The 24,692-nt window shown below is 45.5% G+C and overlaps 2 protein-coding genes across 2 annotated transcripts in view; both read right to left on the bottom strand.

The window, feature by feature from the left end:
• Positions 1 to 2,459: 2,459 nt before the first annotated feature.
• Positions 2,460 to 6,516, bottom strand: GFRA3 (GDNF family receptor alpha 3). Its single transcript, XM_068960101.1, has 7 exons — positions 6,507 to 6,516; positions 5,758 to 5,850; positions 4,985 to 5,330; positions 4,797 to 4,906; positions 3,510 to 3,644; positions 2,717 to 2,769; positions 2,460 to 2,489 (listed from the first exon to the last, which is right to left on the bottom strand). The coding sequence occupies exons 1-7, from the start codon at positions 6,514 to 6,516 to the stop codon at positions 2,460 to 2,462; spliced, it is 777 nt and encodes a 258-aa protein (XP_068816202.1).
• A 102-nt stretch (positions 6,517 to 6,618) lies between these two features.
• CDC25C (cell division cycle 25C) overlaps positions 6,619 to 24,692 on the bottom strand; it is a 26,573-nt gene continuing 8,499 nt past the window's right edge. Inside the window, exons 11-15 of the mRNA XM_068959145.1 lie at positions 24,523 to 24,621; positions 24,199 to 24,332; positions 23,963 to 24,074; positions 21,268 to 21,404; positions 6,619 to 6,782 (exon numbers count right to left, since the gene is read on the bottom strand). Of these exons, the coding sequence (XP_068815246.1) occupies positions 6,755 to 6,782; positions 21,268 to 21,404; positions 23,963 to 24,074; positions 24,199 to 24,332; positions 24,523 to 24,621 (510 nt within the window). The 3' untranslated portion in view covers positions 6,619 to 6,754. The remainder of the gene's footprint in view (positions 6,783 to 21,267; positions 21,405 to 23,962; positions 24,075 to 24,198; positions 24,333 to 24,522; positions 24,622 to 24,692) is intronic.

Genomic DNA, 24,692 nt, shown 5'->3' with positions numbered 1-24,692 from the left:
GAGATGAATGCCATACATAGCGTAAGTAGTACAAATTGCTCAGTGAAAGCCATTCTGTCATTGTTGCAAATATCCTCACTGGTGCATGGGATACTGGGAAGAAAATGTCACTCTCCCTTAAACTCTGGAGATGGCAGAGCCTGCTACATTACAAGCAAGAGCTTTCACACAGATTTCTAGCCCCGCCATAGAGAGGATGGCCAAATGTCGATCTTGAAGTCCTATGGTAACATAGGTTCTGCCCTCATTAAAGAGGGGTAGCAAAAATGTGGGAACAGTGTTGTCTCTTGATCCAAATAACCACATTTCAGTAGGTAATGAGAAATATCAGCATTCATATTCCTCTGAATTAAGAAGACACTATGTTTGTTCCTACTGCATGGAAAGAAGTTGTTGCTTCTCTGTCCGACAGAGGAGGTGTTTCTGCTCCATGCAATGATTTTCCTGCTGTAGCTGCCTAGGAAGTAAAGAGAAGGCTAGAATTTGAAACAGAAATATTATCACTGCAGAAGGACAATGACTCCTATGCATGCAGCAGTGGGAGATTCTCTAGTAAAAAGGTATCTGACAGTGCCTGGGAACCACAGCACATTACCTAGTTGGTGCCTTTCTAGGGACAGACAAAGCACCCCGTGAAGAGATACCCACCTGCTCTGCATCTATTCAGGATTGCAATATTGCTCAGCTGTGCATATTACTGTTCAGATTTGTTGCGTCTCACAGGATGTGCAAGAGAGACCATATCTATGTGCACAGAAGCTGCTTGGAGCTGAGTTCCTAGCTCTCCTGAAAGCATAAGTCGACCGATGAGGCAACTCTTACACACAATTGATTGTGGACTATTAACCTATGCTCAGAAATCAATATTCACTTTAACACCACATTTTAACAGGCCAATGCAGCAGAAAATAACAGCAGTTACACAGTGCACACTTTTACACTCAGAATAAACAGGTCATGAAATAGAACCTGGCAGAGGAGGAGGACATGGGGGGGGGGGCAGTGATAGCTGAGTATGCGGGGAGGTACAAGGTAATTCCAGCTCCCAGAAGCCTTTGCACTGAATGTCCCAGGGGATTTGTGGTAACTACAGCTTCAGTGAACCTATATGCTTTCTCAAAACATTCCTAAGAAGGCACGCCCTTAGGCCAGACAAAAGGTCATGGTTGCCTGTATAAGGCTAAATTTACTGGGGCTTAGTACAGAAACTCATCCTAACCCACAAAACCCAAGTCTGTTGCTAGCCATGGTAGCGGATAATAAATGGTTGCAAGGGGCAAAACAGACAGCAGGAATTTAAGCTGGGGCACAATGTCCTTGATCTGGGATGGTATTTTTCATATGTTTAAAAAATGGATTTGAAAAACTTGAAAAAGGGAACTGAATGTAATACAGAACTGATGTTTAACGGGAACTTTATGTGTATGTAGTTGCAGCCCATCCTGGAGTGTGAGGACTTTTAGTTTTTAGGATGGTATGCTGTACTCTGTGCCCGAGAAAGAGCTCGAGAAGATGGGGCAGTAGCACACTGTGTCAGGTTCCTCCCTGCAGTCAGAAACCAAACCCTATGTACAAGTTCTGAAAGAATTCAGACTTACGTTTTAAAATATTGCCCTTGAATATTATCCTGACTGCTTGTTCCTCAAAATGCTAACACGGCAGAAGCAACGGTGGGCAGCAAATCTGCAGCTGTCAGTGCGAGCAAGTCAGGGGGAAAGTGAGGTGTAAGTTGCAGGGAGGTTTTCAGTGACTGCTGTTCTGGGTTAAGGCTGTTCCATTCCTCTTTTCTGGAAGCTGTCTGTTTTCCAAGAGTAAATTAATAGGGAGGATGCCTGGATATGGAATAAGATTAATAACATGGGAAGGAAATATGCCGTTTGTGTCAAGTTAAGGTGGGCTGAGCAACAGGGGCAGGAACAGAGCCAGAGATGGCCAGGAAATAGCAGCTGCAGAATATACAGAGGAGGCCATAGGCATACTGCTGTGTTCAGAGATGTCTCGCTGTGTCTTCAATTCAGTCACCTAGGAAATGAAAAGGAGGAATGAATCCTAGGAAATGAAAAGGAGGAATGAATCCTAGTTAGACTTATTTGGGCTCAATCATCTGGCTGCACAGCCTGCAGTTCTGAGCACTGACATGAGACTATAGGAAACCTCTGTGGCCAGGCAGTATGGCCTCCTATTTTTGCTTGTCTGTGGAAAAAATAGCTTGAGTTGAGGTGGCCCAGTGTTCTGCACACATGCAGCTTCCTCCCTTTGGTGTCCAAAGTGACACGTTTCTAGGTGCTGGCTTTTTCCAAATGTTCTGTCTAGACCACTTTACTCACTGCTTTGTGCAGACAACAAAGCAATGCATACCTGGGACATTTCTGAAGCGAGAGATGTGCTGGCACTGTCTCCTTGGAAGCTTAGGGAAGATGAATAAAACAATTCTTCCTGCCTCTCCAGAGCTGTGTGCTTCAGGCGCATTTGAGACCAAATTGCATTTTCTGCAAACAAAAGTAAAGCGAGAGTCTTACATGCTTTTCTGGTGCACACCTTTAGAGTCCAGCGCAAAGAAATCTAAGGGAGCTATTTTAGGAAATGTACTCACAGTCTGTATGGCTGCCTTTTGATATAGAGAATGCATATTCTTTGTTCAATGAGTGGCTATGAGTGGCCTGTTATTGTGTGGGTTTACTTGTGAGACCCAGAACAGACTGCAAAGTAGACTTGCCCTGTACTTGAGGACTTTTGGGTCCATGTGGGAGTTTGCCAGCTGTCTATTTCCTAAGGGGCAGATATTACATATCTCAGGTTGGCTGTTTATGCTGTAGGTGTATCATCTGTGGTGCTGGGTGTAAGGTTTTTCTATATAGCAATAAATAGATTTAAATATTAATTATTTGATGATGCTGGTTTCCTTATGTGATGTCCTTTGGAAGCTTTTACAAACATAAAATATTCTAAATCTTATTAAAGTCTTTTACTAAAATGCCAGGGACATAAAAGAAATGCAGACTTAGGATTGCACAGTTGTATGTAACAGGATTTGGGATCTACTGCTATGATGCTGACCCTAAACACAGGGGCTGTGTCAGGAGTTACTTGTCTTGTCCTGATAAGTGAAGGTCAAAGACAAGCATAGGAAAAGAGAAAGGAGAAAAGAAGAAAAGTAAAACTCCCATAATCTTAGTGCATTGATGTTGCTACGCAGCAACCTATGGATACAGCACATCTGAACCCCTTTACTGATTTTCTTTTGAAACCCTTTCATTGAAGTACTGTGTGGAAATGGCTTCAGGGACAAGTGTTTGAGATGAAAAGATGTTTTGGTAAAAGATACAGAAACACTTCTGAGAGCAGATGCAGGCTGGTCCCATAGATTGGGTAGGACAGCATGGACACACTTCAGAGGAACAGGCAAACTATACGTAGGAGAAGTGCAATGTAGGATCTTGAAATCAACGTGATTTGAACTTCCCTAAGCTGAGCTATTATTCCTTGATTTCTTGTTATGTGACACTTACCAAGGCATTTGTTGCTTTCAAACATGCCGAGTATCTGGTCGCACTTCTCCTTCTGGTTGCCACTGCTCTCACATGTACACCACAGGGAGACCTCCACACTGGAGTTACTGACGTAGTTGGGTGTCATAGGCGTGCCTGTCCCAAACCGCCAGAAAGTGGAATCAGGTTTTACTTCACCAAATGAAAGAAGTATGATTAGTCCTGTTATACTGAAGGGAAAGCTGCCCTGGGGCCATAAGCCTTCCATGATGATGTGCATGTTGGCCAGGAGAGGTCAGGAGCCCCCTGCAAGGCTACTCAGAAAGTCTGTTGCACCTACGTGCAGTCTGCTGCTCTGTGAGAGTGTGTGGAGACTGCTGCCTCTAATTCGGGCAATCTGATGGTGGGGTACATTGATAACTGAAGCAGGTGAAAACTTCAGATTGGAGGATGTGAAACATCTGCAGAGACTCAACTGCAATACTGCTATATGGCAGCAAAAGGTTCTCCTGCTTCTCAGGTAGCTGTCAACACTGTGCGGCCAAATGTCTTTTGCCAGACAAATGCTGCACAGCCTTACTGTGCCATTTAGCCAGAGTTCACTTAGCATGAGAACAGCAAAGATATCTGGAAAACCAAAAGGTATTGTCTAGATCCTGAGCTGTTCCTGCTCTCTGCAACTCCCTTTTTAACAAGATGCGTGTGGTACTGATCCATAGGAAGCCACTCTCAGGAAGTATTAGCAGGTTGGCAGTGAATGTCTGAACCAAGACAACCTTCCCTCTAACAATTGGCAGTGCTCTGTATGCCTGTTGTTCTTGCTAGCTCTGAGAAGCTAGTGTGTACAATTTCAACAAACCATGGGAGTCTAAAAGTCAAACGAGGGAATGTCAGGTTTAACAAGGATCCTACAACTGGATTCTACTGTGATTGCAAAGCTTAATGATGTAGCTCCTGCTTCAGGAATGGCTTGTTCATACAGCCAGAGAGGGCTCTGGGGGTCAAGCATTTACAGCAGTTTGCACCAGCATACAGGAGTGCAAGAATCCTGGGGCAAGTGCTACTGCTCTGATAGCAGAGGATGGGACTAAGTAGAGCGACAAACCTCATGAGGGAGCTCTGGGCTGCCTTTACGTCACAAGCAAGAAGGAGCGCTAGCATCAGTCAGGCTAAGGCATATTCATTGGCACACTGAGCATTATCATCTGCAGCAGAGCAAGACAGTCTTCCCCAACATGAGGAGGAGCGTACTTGCAAGTTTATTACCTATAGGCATCCACCCTATATTTTACTGTGGGTATCACTTACCAATCATCCCCATGTAAGCCTGCAGGCATGCAGCATGGTTGTGCTGAGAGCAACCATCTGGAGACATGTCTGTAGGTTGGCAGTTTTGTTGGAAATCAGCCAGTCTGGATCTGTAGGAAGGAAAACAAGACCATCAGTGTCTATGCTGTTCTCTTCTTTTGGCTAATGTCCTCTGCTGCTGGACCTACTTGCAGATGTGGTCTTCTAAACATGAGTCCAAAAGCCACAGGCAATTTGGTTTGGTGTTATACTGGAAGGAACAATCAGGGACGATAGTTTTCCGGCGTCGTTCCCCACAGAGTTCATCCTGACATGGGCAGAATAGGATCCTTTTGGTGAAATCCTCAGGGACTTTCTCAAAGAAATTCCTTAGCCCTCTGTGGCATTTGCGACGATCACATGTATCTTCACTTCCTGCTCCCTTGGTGCAGATAGAGGCATAGTCTGTGCGCAGACGAACACACTTCTTGCTCAGATTACAGACATGAGTTGCTTTCAGGCATGGATTTGTTGCATCTCCTGCTAACTGTGAGCCTGTGAAGCAAAAAGAAACCCAGAAACAATGAAGCAAGTCTCAAAGAGAAGTGGAGTGGAAGCCCTTACTTACTAGATGTTCAAATTGGGAACATCAGAGAAAACAAAGCAATTTAGTTCTGCCATGTGCCTGTAGTATGACATTGCAGTGATACTAGTTACAAAATCACCTTTTTTTATTGGTGATGCTAGGGGGTTTGTTTCAGAGAATGCATCATTGTGGGTTACTTCCTGTTTCATGGGGCCTGGATCCATGGCAATATTTACACTTGGTTGGGACCATATATAGGCAAGTATCCAGAGAAAGCATTCCTCTGATTTTTTAAAAGTGTCATTACCCAAAACATTTTTCTCCCTTAATAAATTTTAGCCCCTGAAAAGTTAAGAAAGGGCAGCACTATATCATGCAGCCTGTTACAATCCCTACCTGATACCAGAGCTGCCAGTTTATTGTAATCGGTCTTCCAGTGTTCTTCATTTGCTGGATTCTCATAGGGAGAGGTCTCCAAATTGAAATAACCTAAGCAAGACACAAAAAATGTTACTGCTCTGTGACCAGCATATGCTTTTGGACTGACTTTCTTATTTGTGCTTGGCTGTTTCCTCAGGCTGGAGTTTGGAGATGCTCAGAGCCAAATGCCAAACATGGTTCTGCTGGAGATGCAAAGATGTTACTGCACAGCAACAGCATTACATGTTGTCATTAGATTTCCTCTAGCTGGGATTTGGTCTGTGCGGGCTATCTCGATGCTAGTGAGGAGATTAGCAGCAAAGGAAGTCCCTAGTGGAAGTCCAAGCAGAAGCATCCCAGTGAAGCTGGAGAAATGCAGCAGCCTTAAGGATGCCATGACATTGTGTGTCATAATCTCATGCCCATTTCCAGGGATGGACAGAAGGACTGAAGTGATTTTCACAGGCGTCTCCCCTCACAGCACTGAATTTAAGTCTCTAAGTAGCTATCTTTGTTTAGTAGGGCCCCTGGTATATTTGAAGGCCAGTCCCAGACCAGATCAGTTTTCTGCGCTTATCAGAGCAATAACAACTCCTTTTCACTAGGAGATGTGGTTCCAAAGTGATACCTGTAATGTTGGGAAGTAGCCTCTGACATTTGTTTTCAGGTGTGTGGGGAGGGGGCGCTTACTAACACCTTGTAAATTCATAATTATTTCATCTCACCATCTGTCATGCTGGAGTGAACGGTCCAGAAAACACGTAAGCAATGCTCCTGTCTCCTCATGCGCCGGTGACACTTGCAGTGCAGTAAAGAGCTGTTTCTAAGGACTAGCTCTGCATTCAGACACCTGTCCCTGCTATCGTGATCCAGTGGAAGGAAGCGAGTCTCAGCAAGGGCACAGTTTTCCAGGATCCTGTAGGTGGCATTGCAGGTGGAGTCTGAGAGGCACAGCTGTTCTGCTGCTATGCAATCACTCCTTGGCAGAGCCAGGAGGTCTCCTAGTCAAACAGGGAAAAGACTGTTAGGATTTCAGTCATGGTGAATGCCACACAAGCACCTTGTCATTGTTACTGTTGGGATCCTCTATTCAGCAGGCTCCTCAAGAGGCAGAACTGGTTGGGGTCCTTTGTACAGAGTAGTAGGGAACAAGCACGCTAATCTTTTAGAAACAAAAGGATGAGTATTAATGGATGAAAGGGAGAAGAAAAGACCAAAGAAAAATTTTAAAAAATGATTTTGTATAATGAAACCTTTTTTATCTGCCTTAACTTTTTCAACCTGGTCAGGGTCAGGAGGGCTCTGTCTCTGCCTGGAGCAGTAATTTGCCCTTTGGAAACCTCAGTGTTGCTGAGGGGTGCTTTGAAGGAGCTTTCCCATCTCGGTCGCTTAGAACCTCAGTGAAATAAGCAAGTATTAACACCATACTGTGTGCTGTGAGTGAGTGCTGCTGCCATTGCCAAGAGATGCACTGAGAAAGCCATTTGAAGGGTGGAACAGAAACTTATTTGCATAATAGAAGAAACCCTTAATATTGGATGCAAGTAGTTTCATACTGAAGAAGTGCCAATATGTAATCAATTTACAGTATATAGAACCCAGTCTCACAATTCCCTGCCAGAAATGCTGGGATGCATGCTTGGTCTGCCTGCCTTCATCTGTTGGTCCCTTCTGAACTCTGACTGCATGTGTGTGTTTATGCATATTTTGTAACACGCACATGCATGCTTAGCTATATATTTAAATATATTAACACACACATACCTTTTTATTATGGGAAGCCTATAACATAATTCTTCCCTATGAAGGTAATTAAATAATCTCAATTCAACAGTATCATCTTTAAAACTTTACAACTCCTTTTTTTGTTTTTTTGTTATATGGACTCTGCTCTCTCCAAAGAAGAATATTTGGGGAGGAGAAGGGGGTTCTGGTATTATTTTGTCTCTGGCAGAAGTCAATGGTAGGCTAATTAACTCCATAATCTTTCTTCATTTCTGTAGCATGTGAATCTGTGTTTACAGTACAAGTACAATGTTTGCTAATAGAATTTATATGCAGGCTAGGGTGCTTCTTCCCTTTAGGACAATACTGCTCTGCTGGTTTTCGGAAATGATTGCTCTGAGCCTAACATCTACCTTTGATGTTCTTTGGATATATGTTCTCGCCTGTCATTTCCTTGTTCAGCAGATGCAGTACTTCTTTTTCAAATCTGCCTTCTCTAGAGCTTAGAAAAAATCTTGATGTAGCTCATATCTTGTATACTGTCTTCACTATCTAGTTTGTTTTCTCACTTTCTTCTCTCTCGCTGGCTTCAACAGTTTATCTGCCATAAGCAGTGGCCCATGCAATTCCATGCTAGTCTGCTCCTCAAACTGTCTAGTTTTCTTCCAGCCCGCTAATGCTATCTAGGTGTCTTCCTCCCACTTGAACATTTTTCTTGGCTTTTCTAGCAACTCATTCTACTTTGTTAACCTGGCTATGATGTAGAGACTGTATGACTTGGTAAGCTGTCTGGGGAAAAAAAAAAAAACCTCTCACCAGAAATGTTTTGTACCTAGCACCATGGGTTTTGGTTAGTCATTACATCTAGGCATTACCTTAATAACCATGCTGAGTGTGATTACATCCTATGAGGTTGCAAACAGTGCAAATTTCCAATACTAATGGGTCCATTATCTCCAGTAGGTTGGAATTCTAAGCTGAGCAAACTGATCTACTCCACCAGGCAAGATCAAAGTACCATCTCTACCAGTATCCCATCTCCAACAGTGGCCTGCAGCAGCTACTGTAGTAAGTTTATAAAAGAACAGGGCATACTTTCCTAGCCTTAAGAATTCTGTTCAACATTCACCTGAGTCTGAAGTGACATTTTTGAAATTTCAAAGTGATATGATAATTGCCAGACTAGATCAGACCTAGGTGTTAGTGGATGGACTGTACTTCCACCACAGGCCTATAACAGATCCTTTGGGTAAAGCTATAGGAAACCTCCAAGCAGAAAAATTTAGAATAATCCTCCTCTAGGAACTTCATCTTCTAATAGTTATGTGTTCCCTTAAACCCTAACACATGACATCTTATTTCATTTTCTTAAAACATTTTGTTAGTATTTATAACTCCAGATAATCATGTGTAAGAAGTAGATGTCCTATGGTCTAGGCTGCAGAAAGTATTAAAGGTGCATGTGTATAGGAGTCCTACAGGAATCCTGTAGTAAAAAATAGGAGGAAAAAAAAGGTAATAATATATGCACTAACTATGATTATTTATACCTTAGGACAAAGGGATAGGCAACACAAAACCTGTTTATTTTCCATTTTCATTTTACCTCTTGTCATGTATTTATGAAGTTAGTTACTTATTTTGATGCCCCTGGTGCATTATGCTGTTGAAAGAGAGGACAATTGCAGAGGGGAAACGTTTCCTTTATTAAACACAGATTATCTAAGAAGCATTAGTATTTGGACGTAGAAAATTTTGGGACATTTATGGTAATCACACGGCTGCAAATGCTACTGAGATCTCAATGTAATAATAGCGCTTCTCTGTAGCCGTCGTTGTGATACTCAGCAATTGCGGCTTCCTCTGAATGTAAAAGCACTGACATCCCCGTAGCCAGGGTGTAGGGGTACTTCAGAGCAGTTTCATAATTAATGTACTTCTAGTCACATCAACTATGAAGACTGCACAAAAGATGGAAAGAGGAGTCATTTCTATCCTCAACACTTGCGACTTAGCAGTAGTAGATGCCAGAGTGGGACAAACAGCTTAAATGCACAGTTGCATCTTTGCAGGAGCCCCTTGGATTGCTCTTTGCAGACTGAGCCTCAGCTCAGAAAACTACCAGCCTGAAGCATTTCAGAAGCCCGAGGGACTGCATGGAAGGTGGGTGGCAAAACACAAGCTCTCAGCAAAGTCATCGGTGAGAGAGGTACCGTAAAGATTTGCTCAGAAAGGTCTAGTGTCTCCTCCAAGAGTAGAACAGAAGCTTGCTTTCTGCCCTGTCTCCTGTGGTGAGGGGCCAGCTCCTGACATCTGCCTCTCCCTGCTGCGAGGGAGACAGACAGATGTCGTCCTGCTTTACCTCCGCAGACCTTGGCTGGAGGAAAACCATTTCCACACCCCGGAGCATCACTTCACTTCGGTCATGTCCGTTATGTGCCGCTCACGTTTTGGGTCCGAGAAGCAGCATGCGTTGCCTGTTTGGAAAGGCAGGTCCCCGCGCTGCGGCGCGCACCTTGAGGCGACGGGGTGGCTGCGCCGGGACCCCCGGCCCGCCCCGCGGGGACCCCCGGCCCGCCCCGCGCCCCCGGCCCGGGCGCCCCGACGGCCCCGGGCGCAGCCGCCGCGCCGCGAGCGCGGGAGGCGGGTGGCGCCGGGGCGGCAGCGCGGAGCCCCCTCGCCGCCAGCGGGAGAGGGACGGGGACGCCCCGCCGCGGCCCCCAGCCTGGCCCCGGGACCGGGACCGAGCCCAGCCCGGCTCCCGCCCTGCCCGCGGCCCCGCGGTGTTACCGGCTCGGGAGAGGAGCAGCCCCAGGAGCAGGGTGAGCCCCATGCTGGAGCCCGGTGCTGGCGGTCGCTCGCTCCGGGGCCGCAGCTCACATGCTGCGCGCAGCCTGCCGGCAGAGCCGCCACTCGGCGCGGCGCGGCGCAGCCTGCTCGGCTCGGCTCGGCGCGGCGCGGCTCGGCTCGGCGCTGCCGGCTCGGCGCGGCGCAGCCTGCCCGGCGCTGCGCGCCCCGTCGTGGTGCTGCCGGCGGGCACCGCCCCGCGGCCCGGCACCCGCCCCCTGCCCGCCCCGGCCCCGGCGGGAGGGGCGCGCTCACGGCCCAGCCCCGTCCCGCCGGGCAGCGCGCAGCGCTGGGAGCCGCGGCGGGGAGGAGAGCGGAGGGTGTGAGCGAGTGCGGGGCTGGGGGCCGGTGGCGGAGTCGGGGACAGGGGACAGGGCTGGGCGCCAGCCACTGTGGCTCTCCCCAGAGGATCCAGCAGAGCTGCTGGGCCCCGGGGTGCCGGCAGCAGAGCAAAGTGCTTCCCAGACAGGATTTCAAGGACGTTTTAAGCGGTTCTGTGGAAAACGTTTCGTGTTTATCGACTAACTGAAGCAGAAAAGCTGCTTCCTAGCACAGAGGGGTAAAGCTGGGATTGTTGGTAGCTCAGTGAGGAGCACCCACAGGGTTGTGCCTGTGGTACAAGAGAGTATGTATTAAACAGAAGGCTGGCCTTGGAGGGGACAGGCGGTGACTGGCTCTTGAGCAATCCCCTTGGTGCTTCTTTGTCTGCAAAAGGGTTGGTGTGAGCTTCCCGTAAAGGGTTTTATTTCAGGATCTTACCTGTTGCCAGCTATACCCCTGCTGAGCTATTTTCAGTATCCACACTAAGGACAGAGTATCTGAGAGTCTACCTGGTGTTTAGACAGCTGTGCTTCTTGCTGAACAGATCCTTCTTTTTAATTTGCAATCAAATTAACCAATGTGGAGAAAATACCCCTCCAACACGTGCACATCAAACATTAGTATATGAAAATGAGGTTAACCTTTTGTAGGTCGGTTGTTTGCACAAGTAGAGACCTACTCTGTGTGTCTAAAAAGCCCAACAGAAACAGTAATAATTGTGCAAACAAATTAAGTATTCATAATCCAATTCAGTGCTGCCCTCTTCTTGGATTTTTAAAAAGATTAGTCCTTCTGCTTACTGCAGGGAGCTAGTGTGAGAGAATTCTTCCGGATGTGAATAAGTTGTCCACAGACACTGCAGACTCTTACTCTCTCCCTAAGGAGGAGAGAAAAGCATTCTCAGTGTGCCTCAAAGTCTAATCAGATAGTTAGAGGGGCTTAATGAAAACGGTGGATAGAACTGAGCCCTTTTAACTTTGTAGTAAATTGTTTGCAGTTACCATTCAGGGGAGGAAACAGAGCAAAATTAGACTGCAGAAAAGCTAGAGGCAAAGAGACTGACTTCAAACAACAACGCGTGAAAAAAGAAGGAAGAGGAAGTGGGTTGGTCCTGTGAACTCCTCAACATTTTTGTGAGAAATGGGAAGAATAAACGAGCGGAGCTGGAAGTCAAAATTATAACTGTTGTACAATGGAGAGCTGTTTGGATAATTACTATGGCTGAACTATTAATACAGTAGTGTACAATGCATGAGGAATAACAGGCAGGAGAAGAGGAGATGTTGACATATGCTTGCTTTGAGAAGTAGGAGAATCTTTTCTAGGGAATCCGAGTGACTGTTAAAAGGGAAGAGAAGGAGGCACTGTCATTCATGACCCCAGGCTACTTACCGATAAAACCAAGCAGAATCATCCAGTGCACAGCAGTAGGAGAGGCCAGGATCCATCAGTGCAGGGTGCTGGTTGTTAGGAAGTTTTTGGAATATGTTACTGACTTTTTTTGGCTACAGAAGGTGATGACAGCCACTAGAAGGGAGGGGAGTCTAGAGCTGATTGTAGCTGACAGGTGTAGCCTGTTGAGAATATGAACGTAGAGGGCAATTTGGATGACAGTGATTGTCAGCTTGCGATCCTTAGGAGGAGAAATGTAAGACTAGCAAAACAGAAACAATAGACTAAGACAGATTTCAGTAAACTTGGTGAACTGATAGCCAACACCCCATGGGAGAGAAGAATGGAGAATGGAAAGCACGGTTTCTGCCTTGAGAAAGGAAAGAATGTAACCATTAATATTAACTTCAAGCTCTAGAAAAATTCTGGAATGCATAAGCAATTTGTTAGCATGTGGAAGGTAACAGCCTTGCTACTGATTTCCAAAATGGACTTGTCAAGGACCAATACAACTTCCTCTACTACAGATGAACAACTTTTGTGGGAAGGGGAGAAACAGAAGAGATCATCTGTCCTGGGGATCGTTTAAGAGCAGCTCTAGATAGGTCAGTCCAGCTTGGTTCAAGGGGATGAGATTAAAGGACCTTTCAAGATCCTTTCTAGCCTGTCTAGTCAGCATGACCTCGGACTTCAGGGGGGCAGTCCCATTTTCAGCTTTTGAAAACTTCTACGTATCTTTGCCTAGGAGCCAGTGGCATACAATATTATTTGTTTATTTCCCCCCTCCCCAACACACACACCCACCCCCATGCACATACACACACTCTCTGTAGGCAGCACTTTAACCTCATTACAGATCTCAGAGAGTTGGATAATTACCAGCCGCTTATGACAAGAGTTTTCATCACTCTTTCCATTTGAAATTGTATAGGCCAACTCTGACCTGTGGGGGTCATCTACCACTTTAATGTGGACTATCTCAGGGATCAGTTTCTCTAATTCCCTGCAAGGTTCAGGCCTTTGACCTACTCAAGCAGCTGCAGAAACTGTGATCAACTGTGATCTGATTTCCTCAGCTTTTAGCTTCAGTTCGATGGTTTACCTTCTCTTTGTTGCTCTTTGCAGGTTCAAATAGGTCCTAGCTGATTTGGGCTTACTGATGTCAATAAGTCCTGCAACGAAACAGATGCATGACTATGGAGCATAGTAAGGAAATTCTTGTCAGAGCTTTGCCAATGTTTTGCATATCTGGGCACTATATCATCACTTAGTTATTTAAACATGCTCGCTTATACACCAGCTCATTCAAACTGTTATCCATGTAGAGATGTCACCTTGAAGCACAGACTTGTCTAAACTCATAAAGGAAATCAGTTTGCATGCAGATTCTTTGAGTGCAGAGCCAGGTGGTCATGTTCATCTTCCTTTCCTTAGAGCGTAAGCAGTTTGCTCCTGAGCAACTTGCTGTTGGAGGGAACCCTCTATGCACATATTTGTGTGATGGGCTGTCCTTTCTGCAGAGCTGGGGAAAGCGTTCTGTAGTCTGTCCTGGTCAAGCAGGCAACCAGTTATCTCACAGAACCAGAGCCAGCATTACTACAGAGCTGGCTGCACAGTTCCTTTCTACTGAACCCCAATCCCATGAAGACAGCACTTGTTCTTCTTTGACTCCTGGAGCAAACCATCTTCCTCTGCTTTTATTCTCTCAGGTAAATGCTTCCCTGCTCAATGTACATTGAGACTGAAGAGGACAGCCATATGCAAGCTGACCAGGTATCAGGTTTGCCTGTTTCATAATTATTTCATCCTCGGGGAGGTTATGTGGTTTTAACTGTTGCTGCTGAGAATCATAAGCCAAAGAGAGTTAACTGCTTTGATAGCAGTCATAGGAGCTATCTTTTCACCCCTGTACACTACAAGCAGCACAACCAGTGCAATGTTGTACAATTCCTCCCCTTTACGCCTCCTGCTACTGCCTTAGTTTTCTTCTCATTTTTGTTTAATTATTCATGATTCTGGATCCTCAAGTCCTTGTAATGCAATTTACAATCCAACAGCCTCTAATGGAAAACAGTAGCACCTTACCTCATGTACAAGGCCTCCCAAGGCACTCCAGTAAAAATAAATTTATTCTCTGTACGGACATGAACCCAGAGCATATCTGCTACTTTTTTCTATCAGGCAGCTGACTTACTGGTGGGAAGTACATCAGGAGATGACTCTCCTGATATTTTGGATAGCAGCTATTAGAATAAATTCATTAGCATAAAGTTAACTCTTTTTATGTCCACAGCTCCATAGTAAAAGGGGTTAATAAAATTAATTAAGTGTTACATTACCACTCAGAGATCAATATGCTCTTTGTTTTACAGTTGGCTAAATGGGGACGCAGAGCGATGACTGGTCCAAGGTCATTCAGTGAACCTCTGATAGTAGAGTTGACTGTAAAACCACAAATTCTGAATCCTAGTCCTCTTCTCTGAAGTGCTGGGTTGTTATTCACTCCAGGGCAGTAGATACTCCATTAGCATACACATCATATCATTACATATCCGAGCTTTGGAGTAAAGGAGAATATTTGATTACTAACCCTTCGAACCAGCAGTTCATCTTCCTAGCCTTAATACCACTTGTCCCTGTGCTACATGTAAGTGTGTGCGCACTGCAGGCACTCAAACCTAGAGACTTTTTCCCTTATACTGTCTTTAATACTGCATTTGTTTTCCTCTTCCTACAAGAAGCACTTCCAAAAATGTGGCTAACAATCTTGGACTTCCACTTCTGGATTCAATCTCTCATTTTTCTTCACTTTCACATCCTTTCGTAGACAGATTAGTTAATTCCAATCCTGTCTGGGCTTCCATCACTGGCTAGTGCAACTTTGACAGTTGGCTCTTGGCTATTGATATTGAAACCTTTCTGTTTTCCGAAGCTCTTGCCCCTTGCTTTTTCAGAGTCCTCTGTCCCATTACACATTATGTTGCTTGGTGGGGGAAGATAAATAAGGGCTGGTCTGTCTCACCTTGGGGAGAAGGGGCTTTGCTTTGTGTGTTTTTGGACTCAAAAAGGAAAGGATGATGCTGATCCACTTTCAGCCTAAGGCCGTCAAATGCCTTCATGTGCAAAGTTAAGAGGATGGCTGACAATTCCAATGTTGTTGACCATTATGAGGATTAAATTTGCAACTCCGACATACAGTCTACCTACCTTTTACTTCCCTACTGAACAGTTCATCAAAAAGATCCACACCTCACAAGAAGCCGAGACAACAGCATGTACAAAGAACTTCCACTGGACTTGCTGTGGCAACAAGAATCTTCATGGGGATCCTACTGACAGTGATGGCATTCTTTGGGGTCAACGAGGTGGCCCAGATGGATGTCTGGTTAATAGGACACTAAACAGTGAGTACAGCTCAGTTTCTATGCCACTCCAGGCTTTTACCAAGAAAATTCCAGCCAGGCCTTTGCGTTGTTCTTGAAGTTCATTGGAGCTGTCACAGTTCATCTTCCTCCAATTGCTTCCAGGCTACGCAGGACTTGATATAGTGCATGAAACTTTGTCCCCCATTATAGTAAGAACTCATTCAGCAGGTTTGGACACATGGCAGTCCATATCTATGTTACATCTTATTTTAGACTGTGTGTGAGGTGCAGACAGGCTCCTCTGTGAACCAAATCCATTCAACATGCCAGCGCTGTTTTCTCATTAGTTGCTCCTCTCTGCAGTGGCAGAAAGATTCCCCACAAAATCTGCAGGAGGATATCGTTTCGCTTTCCTCTTCTGTTCAGCTCAACAGCAATGGACACCGGGAAGTTCGTTTGGACGAAATGAGAGCACAAATCTTTAGTCTCCCTCTGAAATGACTGTATACCACTGTATTAAAGCATGCAGCAATTTCAGTGATGTACCAGTCATTTCTTCTCTACATCTGGGGCTGTCCCAGCCAGTGAAGAATGAGTTTGACCAAACAAGCATTTTGTTTGCCATATGTGTTAAATGACTTAGTTGTACCTTATTTTATTTAGCATAGTACTCGTCTTCTGAAGATTATAGCATATTGGCACTTTTGCTGCATTTTATAGGATTTGATAACTACAACCATTTCTGAGTCAAAACCAGAGCTTGTTACTGAGCAAATGCGGCCTCTGCTCATCAGTGAGCAGTAGGTGGCTGAGACTCAAGACAGCTGAGCCTGGGCCATTTGTAAGGCGTACTAACAGAGTACTACTGCAGGAGGCAGCATAGAGGAAGGCTGTGCAAATACTTCTCTGCCTGGGCTAATATTTGCAGCACCAGACTCTGTTCTTTACAAGGCTAGAGACAGACAGCAGACACTCACAACTCACATTAACACCTGTACACTATGGAAACATTAACCTAAAGCAAACAGGACAACAGAAGTTAATGTCTATATTCATAGAAAACCAAACAAAACCTTTTTCATTTCGTAACATGAGTGCTAGTGCCCTGAACAGCTCTGGCTGTTCATTGCCAAAGAAAGTTCAGGGACTTGCCATCCAAAGTGGCTATCCACAGTTTTCTTTTTTTGCTTCAGTATCTGTGGTATTTGGCAACTTTTGGCTCCAACAGTTCTATTCTTTTGTTCCTGCAGTTAAAGCATTCAAAGTTGGTCCTGTATTTTAGCCTCAGTGTGGTTCACAACAGAAAGACTGAGACATTTAGGTGTCTGTCTGGATAGCTACAAAGTCATATATCTCAATGGATAGACTACATCTTTGGTGAGAATAACTCTCTCCTTAAGTCATCCCACAGGAAACAGGAACTATCTAATTTACAGTGCTATTAATTTAGGGGGGGTGGATTGATGTGCTGAATAAGGGAGCTTCAATCCAAAGGGACCTTGAGAAATTTGAGGGCTGGGCCAACAGAGACCTTGTGAATTTCAGGAAGGAGCGTGAAATTCTGTAACAGGGCAGAATGATCCTGTGTATCCATACTGGCTGAGGGGCAGCCCTACTAAAAAGGATTTGGAGGTTGCCAGGGGCACCAGTGTGCTCTCATCCTGAATAAGACAAACTGCATACTGCACTATATTAGAAAGAGCATGGCCAGGGAACGGAGGAAAGTTATTCCTTTCTACTCTGCGCTGGTAAGGCCACACCTGGAAATATTGTGTGCAGTTTCCTACCTCCCAGGCTCAAGAGGGACGTGGAGGAACTAGGCAGGGTCCAGCGGAGGGCTTCCAAGATAGTAGCCTGTGATCCCGAGAGATCCATGGAGAGAGCCGAGAGCATGCCCTAAGGGAGCTGGGCATGTTTGGATGGCAAAGAGGAGGCTTAGAGGCACTCTATTAGCAGCCTACAACTACCTGAAAGTGATTTAGAAAGATGAAAAAGCCAAACTCTTGCTGGTAATGGCAGACAACATAATACGTGGCAACGGCCAGAAGGGGTAGCTTGAGTGATTCAGACGGGACACTAGGAAAAGCTTTTCCTCTAAGACAGTGGTGCAGTGTTGGAATAGGTTATCCAGAGAAATGTTGGAGTCTTCATCCTTGAGATTTTTCAAGACTTGTAGGAAAAGCAACAGATGACCTGCTCTAGTGTTGGTGATAGTACCACCTGGAGCAGGCTTTGAACTAGAGACTCCATAAGTCCCTTCCCATCAATTTGTCTAATGGCATGGTTAGTGTGCACATGCTTGCATGACAGATTCTGGAGCAACCTCAGCAGGAGCAGCTCAGAAGGAAAACTATTTGGAAGGGGAATCCCAAAATCTTTCTTAAAGAGAGGAAAGCACAAGTTCCATCTAACACCACTGTTGTACTACCTTAAGCCTAGTTTTTTCAGAGACAAAAACATAGAGCAAGTAACAACCTCAGCCCAGATTTAGTTCTAATAACACATTCCACTAGATTTTGATTCAAAGACATTTAAGTGATGTGCTATGAGCCCTGCAAATGCTGGATTGTTGTTCTGATCCGGGTATATTGAGGAGGTGTATTGTCAGAGCAGCTACTTGCTCTCTCTTTGTCTGAACTGAGGCTAATTTAGCATGCAGGACAATGGATGTGGCAGTGGCAAGACAGACCCAGGCACATGCTGCAGTGCCTTAGGGGCAGCAACTGTTCAGAGGCATAGCCTGTATCAAACACAGTAACAGACAGAAAAATAATGGAACTGAGAACAAGATTTTACTGTTTCAGTAGGCTGGCAAGGTACCTAAACAGATAAAAGAGAAATGAAGTGACAGAACATGTATTAGACTATTTCCCCTTGATTCAGTAGCAGCCCTACAGGCTGCTTTCAGCAGTGAAATGGACTGGGTTTCCATTCACTCGGAGCCATGAGATGAGGACCCCCCCCCCCCCGACTAGGCACCTTAGCCAGTAAAGCAGTCTCTCCCTGGCGCCACCCTCACCCCAGGTGGACGACAGCACTGGAGGCAGCAGGCTCCAGCTGCTTGCAGCAGGGTTTTATTTTAATCACTGCTGCACATTTTCACCTCTTTGGTTGGAACAGAGATGGGCACATGGCAGGGCAGCAGCACAGGGGCTGATGTTTACTTTGCATTTTATCAGCAACATTAGGTGCTTTAGAGACTACCAGGAAAGACCCAGGTACGAGCCGCTCCCACACAGCAGGACTTTGGACCACAACATAGAGCTGCTGTGTCCAGATGGATGAGGCTTTCTCTACTAGTCCTGCACCTGGCAACAAGGTTTCTAGGATTTCCAATTTCTTTGCCTTCCAAAAAGCTTCTTTAATTCTTCTTTCTCATCCCTCCTATTTTTTAAAAGCATCCAGCTAATTACTGGCCCTAAGAACTATCCTCAAGATACTGTTGGCAGCCTGGGAGGCTACCTCACTGTGCTCACAGGCTTTAACAGAGTTTTTGTAGAGGTGAAGGTCAGTCAGCATAAATGCAAAAAGAGACCGTATGTTTAAGATTAGGCAGGGAGGAAGGGTGCACGTAGACAATAGAACACAGGGACACTAAGCATGGAGGTAGGGTCTCAAAGGGTATACTAGAAAGCCTGAAACAGCTGCTGCATCAGCAGAATGCAGCATACTCTAAAACACAGGCTATGTGGCTAATAGGTGAGAAGGTAAGGCTTTCTTGCTACTGAGATTTTCCATGCAAGCCAAATGAGTAAAGCTGTCCAAATCGTTCTAGTAGCAGTAGATGGACTGGTCTTTTTACTAGCTCATGCTGAAGGGAAACTGTGCCAATAACTGAAGCTCTATCACAGCTAGAGCCCCAGATCAGGGGTGGTGCTCACTGGGTGGTTACAGGGTTGGGAAGGCAGGATAGCTAGGAGTAACACAAAGCAATACCACAAAGGCGTACAGAGCTATCTCTGCTTGATCACATACACACAGGGTAAAGTTCCTTTACTCGAGTCTGCAGCTCACGTAATACCCTGGTGGTGGAGGGGGAAGGCTCAGGAACATTAGATATTTTGCTGGGTTCTGCAGTTTGTTTGTACCATTTCTCAGGAGACACCTGTCCTAATTTCCTCTCCCTTTTCCTAGGGGTGAGATGTGCTAGAAGAGCAGTTGCTGCACCAGAGCCTGGCTGCGGTCCCCAGCAGTGCTGCAGGAGTGCCATCTCGTGGGTCTCTTCCCCATACTGGGCCTGGGCGCCCTGGGCAGAGACCCTTTAGGTGCACAGCCGGAGAAAGGCAGCTCTGTCAGTCACCTCACCCCTTAAAGACAAGCGTGCACAAAGCAGCGTGAAGAAAATACTGCTAGGGACAGCGCTCCAGCAGACGTGTGGAAAAGGTGGTTCTCTTTTACTACTGAGCAAGATCTTAGGGCTCTTTTGCTCTCAGATGGCTTGAGGTAAGAGCTGGTAAGTGAATACGGACCTATCTTCTGAGATTCATAGCTCTAAAAAATGTTTCCCCTTGGGGCAGCAGAAGTTAAAAGATACCAGCAGAACAAATGGCTGGTAGATTACAGTTCACTTTCCTTTGGCACCTAACAAAATTCTAACAGAAGAACAATATTTGTTTATTTTTATCCTCTGCTATCATTGCCTCCATTTTGTGCCTTTTTTAATTGTAGTTGTGAGGGCTGTGGTGAGAGGTAACTTGGCTATAAAGCAGAACATACAAGCTGGTACTCTATGATGATTAACCCTCATTTAGCATCAATATTTCTTTAGCTTGGTAATATTTTAACTTCAGGGGTCACACCACTATAAGTCTGTTCTCTCTTATTATACACATTCTCAGTGCCCATTGCAAACCTTTGGGGTGTTAGAAGAGGCAGGATAGAGCTTCATCTAGTCCTGGTCTGTCTCTGAAAACAACCGTCCTTAGCTGCTCCATAGGAGGCTGTAAAACCATCCACAGGGACGGTTTGAGCAGTTTTCCCCTACAGAAAGCTATCTGATAACCTCATCTAGTGGTTGGTGCTATAGACGTAAAGCTATCAGTTTCAGCCTTGTCATGCCCACTCCAAAGAGTTTAAATGGAGATATCAGCAATTCAATTACAGTGAGCCAGTATTCAAAAGATACTTGTCATTGTGGTTTAATAGCTACTGCTTGGGAAGACTAGGGCTGACGTATCAATAAAGGCTCAACAGACACATAATAGAGAAGTTAGTATTTTTCTAGCGCTCACTGTTGATCTTTAATGGAGGCAGTTGCTGGAGGCTTATTTGCTGGGCGTACCTGATCCTAGTTGGTGATGGGCTGAGAAATCATCATTTTAGATAACCAGTAGCACCTGCCTGCTTAGCTCTCTTCACACTGAATTGCCACAGGGAGGAAGGATCTGTGCTAAAACACTTTGGTCTGTTCTAGCTGTTTATTAGTCCAGTCCTACGTGACAACTAACAACAAAAATCCACATTTAATATTAAACAGGAACCTGGAGACTCCTGTCTAGAGCAGGAGGGATTGGAGCCCAACCCATGACATAACACTGTCTTGCAGCCTTTAGGCAAGACAGCCTAACAGCTGGCTCAGTCTTTAGTGGACAAAGCCTGTTCTTTCTTCAGGCAGCTATGCTACACCCTTTCATTTGTGGCTTTATGTTCAGCCAGTGTCTCTCAGAGAAAGCATCAAGATTTTTTAAACAGATCTCATTTGTCCTAGCAGTCTCAATAGGATAAGGCTTCTTTCCTTCACCATTAGAGTCTGGCTGTCTTCAGAGAGCACAGCTTTGCTCTGGAAGACAGAGCCCTTTTAAGAAGTTTCCACTCCAGGTATTGCTTTGCCACTCACAGTTTCATGAGGCGAGTGATCTGGTCACGCTTCCTCCGCTCCACATTCCATGACTTGCTCTTGGTGCGGAATTTCATCAGCTCTGCTTTGAAATCCTGATGGTGCATTGGGCAGTAGCTCTGGGGTTCACACAGATCCTGAGGAACGAAGGGAAAACACATAATGTTCAGTGGTTAGCATTAGGGGATGCTGGGCAGATACAACCACAGATTTTATCACGGGAGTCAGTATGTTTTCACTGTGGGCAGAATCATGATTTATCTGATAGCCAGGACCTACAGGCGAGAGTGAGAGAGAGAGAAGAGATTGAGGCACAGTGCACTGTCTGATACAGGAGAAGGATCAGGTTAGAGAACACTTAAATTGGATGTACACAAATCCATGGGATCTGATGGGATATACCCATGAGCGCTGAGGGAGCTGGCCGATGTCATTGCAACATCACTCTTAATTATCTTTAAAAGGTTATGGTGTTTGGGAGAAGTTCCTGAGAACCAGGAGAAAGCAAGTGTCAGTCATCTTCAAAAAGATGAGTCTGGAGAAGTACTGGCTGGTCAGCCCTACCTTGATCTCTGGGAAGGTGACAAAGCATCTAATCCTTGAAACCATTTTCAGACATATGAAGGTGATCTGGAGTAGTAAGCATGGATTTAAAAAGGGAAAATTGTGCTTAACCAATGTGATACCCTTTTATGATGAAATGACTGGCTTGGTGGATGAGGGGAGAGCAGTGGATGATGTTTATCTCCACTTTAGAAAGGCTTTCAACACTGCCTCCCATAACATCTTCATGGATAAGCTGATGAGGTACAGGCTAGATAAGTAGACAGTGAGGTGGACTGAAAACTGACTGAGCTGCCAGGCTCAGAGAGTTGTGATCAGCAGCACGAAGCCCAGCTTGAGGCCAGTCGCTAGTGGTATACCTCAGGGGTCAACACTGGGTCCAATACTGTTTAACATCTTTGTTAATGACCTGGAGGATGGGGGAAAAAAATGCACCCTCAGCAAGTTTGTAGAGGATACAGAAGTAGGAGTGGTGGCTAATACACCAAATCGGTGGCACTGCTATTCAGAGGGACCTCAGCAGGTTGGAGAAATGGGCAAAGAACCTCAAAGTTCAAAGGGAAGTGCAAATCCCTGCACCTGGGGAGGAATAACTCCATGCAACAATACAGGCTGGGTGACCAGCTGGAAAGCAGCCTTGCAGAGACAGTCCTGGGGCTCCTGACGGACACCAAGTTGAACACGGACCAGAAACGTGCCCTTGCTGTGAAGGTGGCCAACAGTATCCTGCGTGGGCTGCATTAGTAAGAGTGTTGCCAGCAGGCTGAGGGAGGTGATCCTTACCGCTGCTCAGCAATGGTGAGACCAGACTGAGACCAGAATGCTGGGTCCCAGTGCTACGCTCACCAGCGCAAGAGAGACATGGACTTACTGGAGCAAGGCCAGTGAAGGGCCACAAAGATGACTGAGGAACTGGAACATCTCTCATATGAGGAGAGGCTGAGACAGCTGGGATTGTTTAGCCTGGAGAAGAGAAGGTTGAGGGCAGATCTTATCAATGCATTTAAATATCTGATGGGAGGATGTAAAGAAGATAGCTGAGAAGAGGCTGGCTCAATATCCAGTGAATGGACAAGAGGCAACGAGCACAAATTGAAACACAGGAAACTTCACCGGAACATCGGGGCGGGGAGGGGAAGCCTTTTTTAAAACGGTGAGGATGGTTGAACACTGCAACAGGTTGCCCAGAGAGGCTGTGGAGTCTCCAACCTTGGAGACATTCAAAACTCGACTGAACACAGTCCTGGCAACCGACTGTAACTGATCCTGCTTTGTCTAGTCCAACAGTCTTGCTCAATCTCCAGAGGCCCTCAACTATTCTGTGAAAGAAAGTGGGAGTCAGGAACATGAGTACCTTTAGCTACCTCCGCTCTTATAGGGTGAAGACAATCCTAGCTTTACATAAACAATGATCAGTTTTGCACAGACTATTCAGGAGGCAGGTCTTGGGATTTTCACAAAACTGCCTGTTATGATATCAGTTCTCATGAGCTCAGTACTGGCCAAAGCCAAAACTAAAACCTAATCAAATATAATAAACTACAAAACAGAAGATCGTTTTGCAACTGTATAAAGTCTTTCTGGGCCTTCCATCTCCAAGAACGCAACAGAGTTGGAAAGGGTACAGAGAAGGTGGCTCAGGTGATCAAAAGCATGAAATGGTTTCCTGGCAAGGAAGAGTTGAATACACTGAGAGTCTTCAGTCAAGAAGAAATGTCTGAGGAAGACCTGTCAGAGGTCTAGAAAACCTTGAGCGGCTTGGAGAGCATCAACAGGAAAACTACACAGTCCCTCAGTACAATACCTTAAACATCAAAAGAAAGCAGGTGTTCAGAACACATAAGGTACAGTTAAGTTCGGGAAGTCAGTTATGGGGCAGTATGAATGCTGGAAATTTACCTTGGTTTGAAAAAAATAAGGCAAAAACATTTATGGAAGAAAATCCTACTGAGGGCTCTTAGATACAAAGATGCCACAAGTGGCTAGACTCTAGGGAAATACCAGTCCATATTTGCCACCTTTTTATACCCTTCCATAACAGATAGGCACTGGGTAGATGGCTATGCCACGCCAGGGTATTCTCATGGTATTTCCTCTAATCCCTTCCTCTTGCCCAGAGGTCCTGCCATACCTTGTACTCAGGGAAAAATTCCTTATAGCCTCCCTTCAGGACATACAGCTCAGGATAATGCAGCGCAGGGTACTCATTCATGGCACGATCTTCTTCCCTAAGATAGCGGCACCTTTGAATGCCAAGAAGGGAGCAGTCAGCCAGGGAAGGAGTTACATCTCAGCATGAACCATTATTCTTGCTAAAGGCACTTTCTTCCCGCCCACTAGAAATGGTCAAGGTTAGTTAGAGCTCACATCTTGGGGCCCCTCTCAGAGGAGAATTCACAGTGGAACACAAGGATCAGGCGTTTCTGTGGCATAGAAGGGAGGAGAGGCTTCTTCAGGAAGAATTCGAAGATGTCTTCCTGCCTGTGAAAGTTAACAGCCCCCTTCACGGGGAAGACAGCCATCAGCCCTCAGCAACATTGCCTTATCCAACAGCCTGCTATGACAAACACATTTAGTATCCCAATCGTGCTGCTCGCTCCTGTGATTTTGCTTCATCTCTAAGCCTCTCCACCCATTCTCCTTCCCTTCCCTCTCAGCCCCATTCCACTGTGGCTTACCCAACTCCCTTACCTTGATGTGCCCCCCCTTATACTCATAAGGATAGCGGCAGTCAAGGATGTAGAACTTGTCGATCAGGCTTTGAAATTGCCCAGAGAGCAGAGCAGCCACCTATAAAACATAAAATGATTATATTTTCACCAAGTTGTAATGGTGGAAAATAAAAGGGTGGTGGAAAATAA

The sequence above is a fragment of the Struthio camelus genome, chromosome 13 (assembly GCF_040807025.1).
Source record: "Struthio camelus isolate bStrCam1 chromosome 13, bStrCam1.hap1, whole genome shotgun sequence".
Taxonomy (NCBI): domain Eukaryota; kingdom Metazoa; phylum Chordata; class Aves; order Struthioniformes; family Struthionidae; genus Struthio; species Struthio camelus.
Note: the sequence above shows the minus strand (reverse complement) of the source record. Positions and strands in the feature narration are given on the sequence as shown.

What these genes read in the sequence shown, in the direction of transcription:
- GFRA3 (XM_068960101.1), bottom strand. An exon ending in TTAGAAGACCACATCTGCAA is followed by an intron (nt 4,907 to 4,984) that starts GTAGGTCCAGCA and finishes TCCTTCCTACAG; the next exon opens with ATCCAGACTGGCTGATTTCC. An exon ending in TGAAAGCAACAAATGCCTTG is followed by an intron (nt 2,770 to 3,509) that starts GTAAGTGTCACA and finishes TCTGCCCCTTAG; the next exon opens with GAAATAGACAGCTGGCAAAC.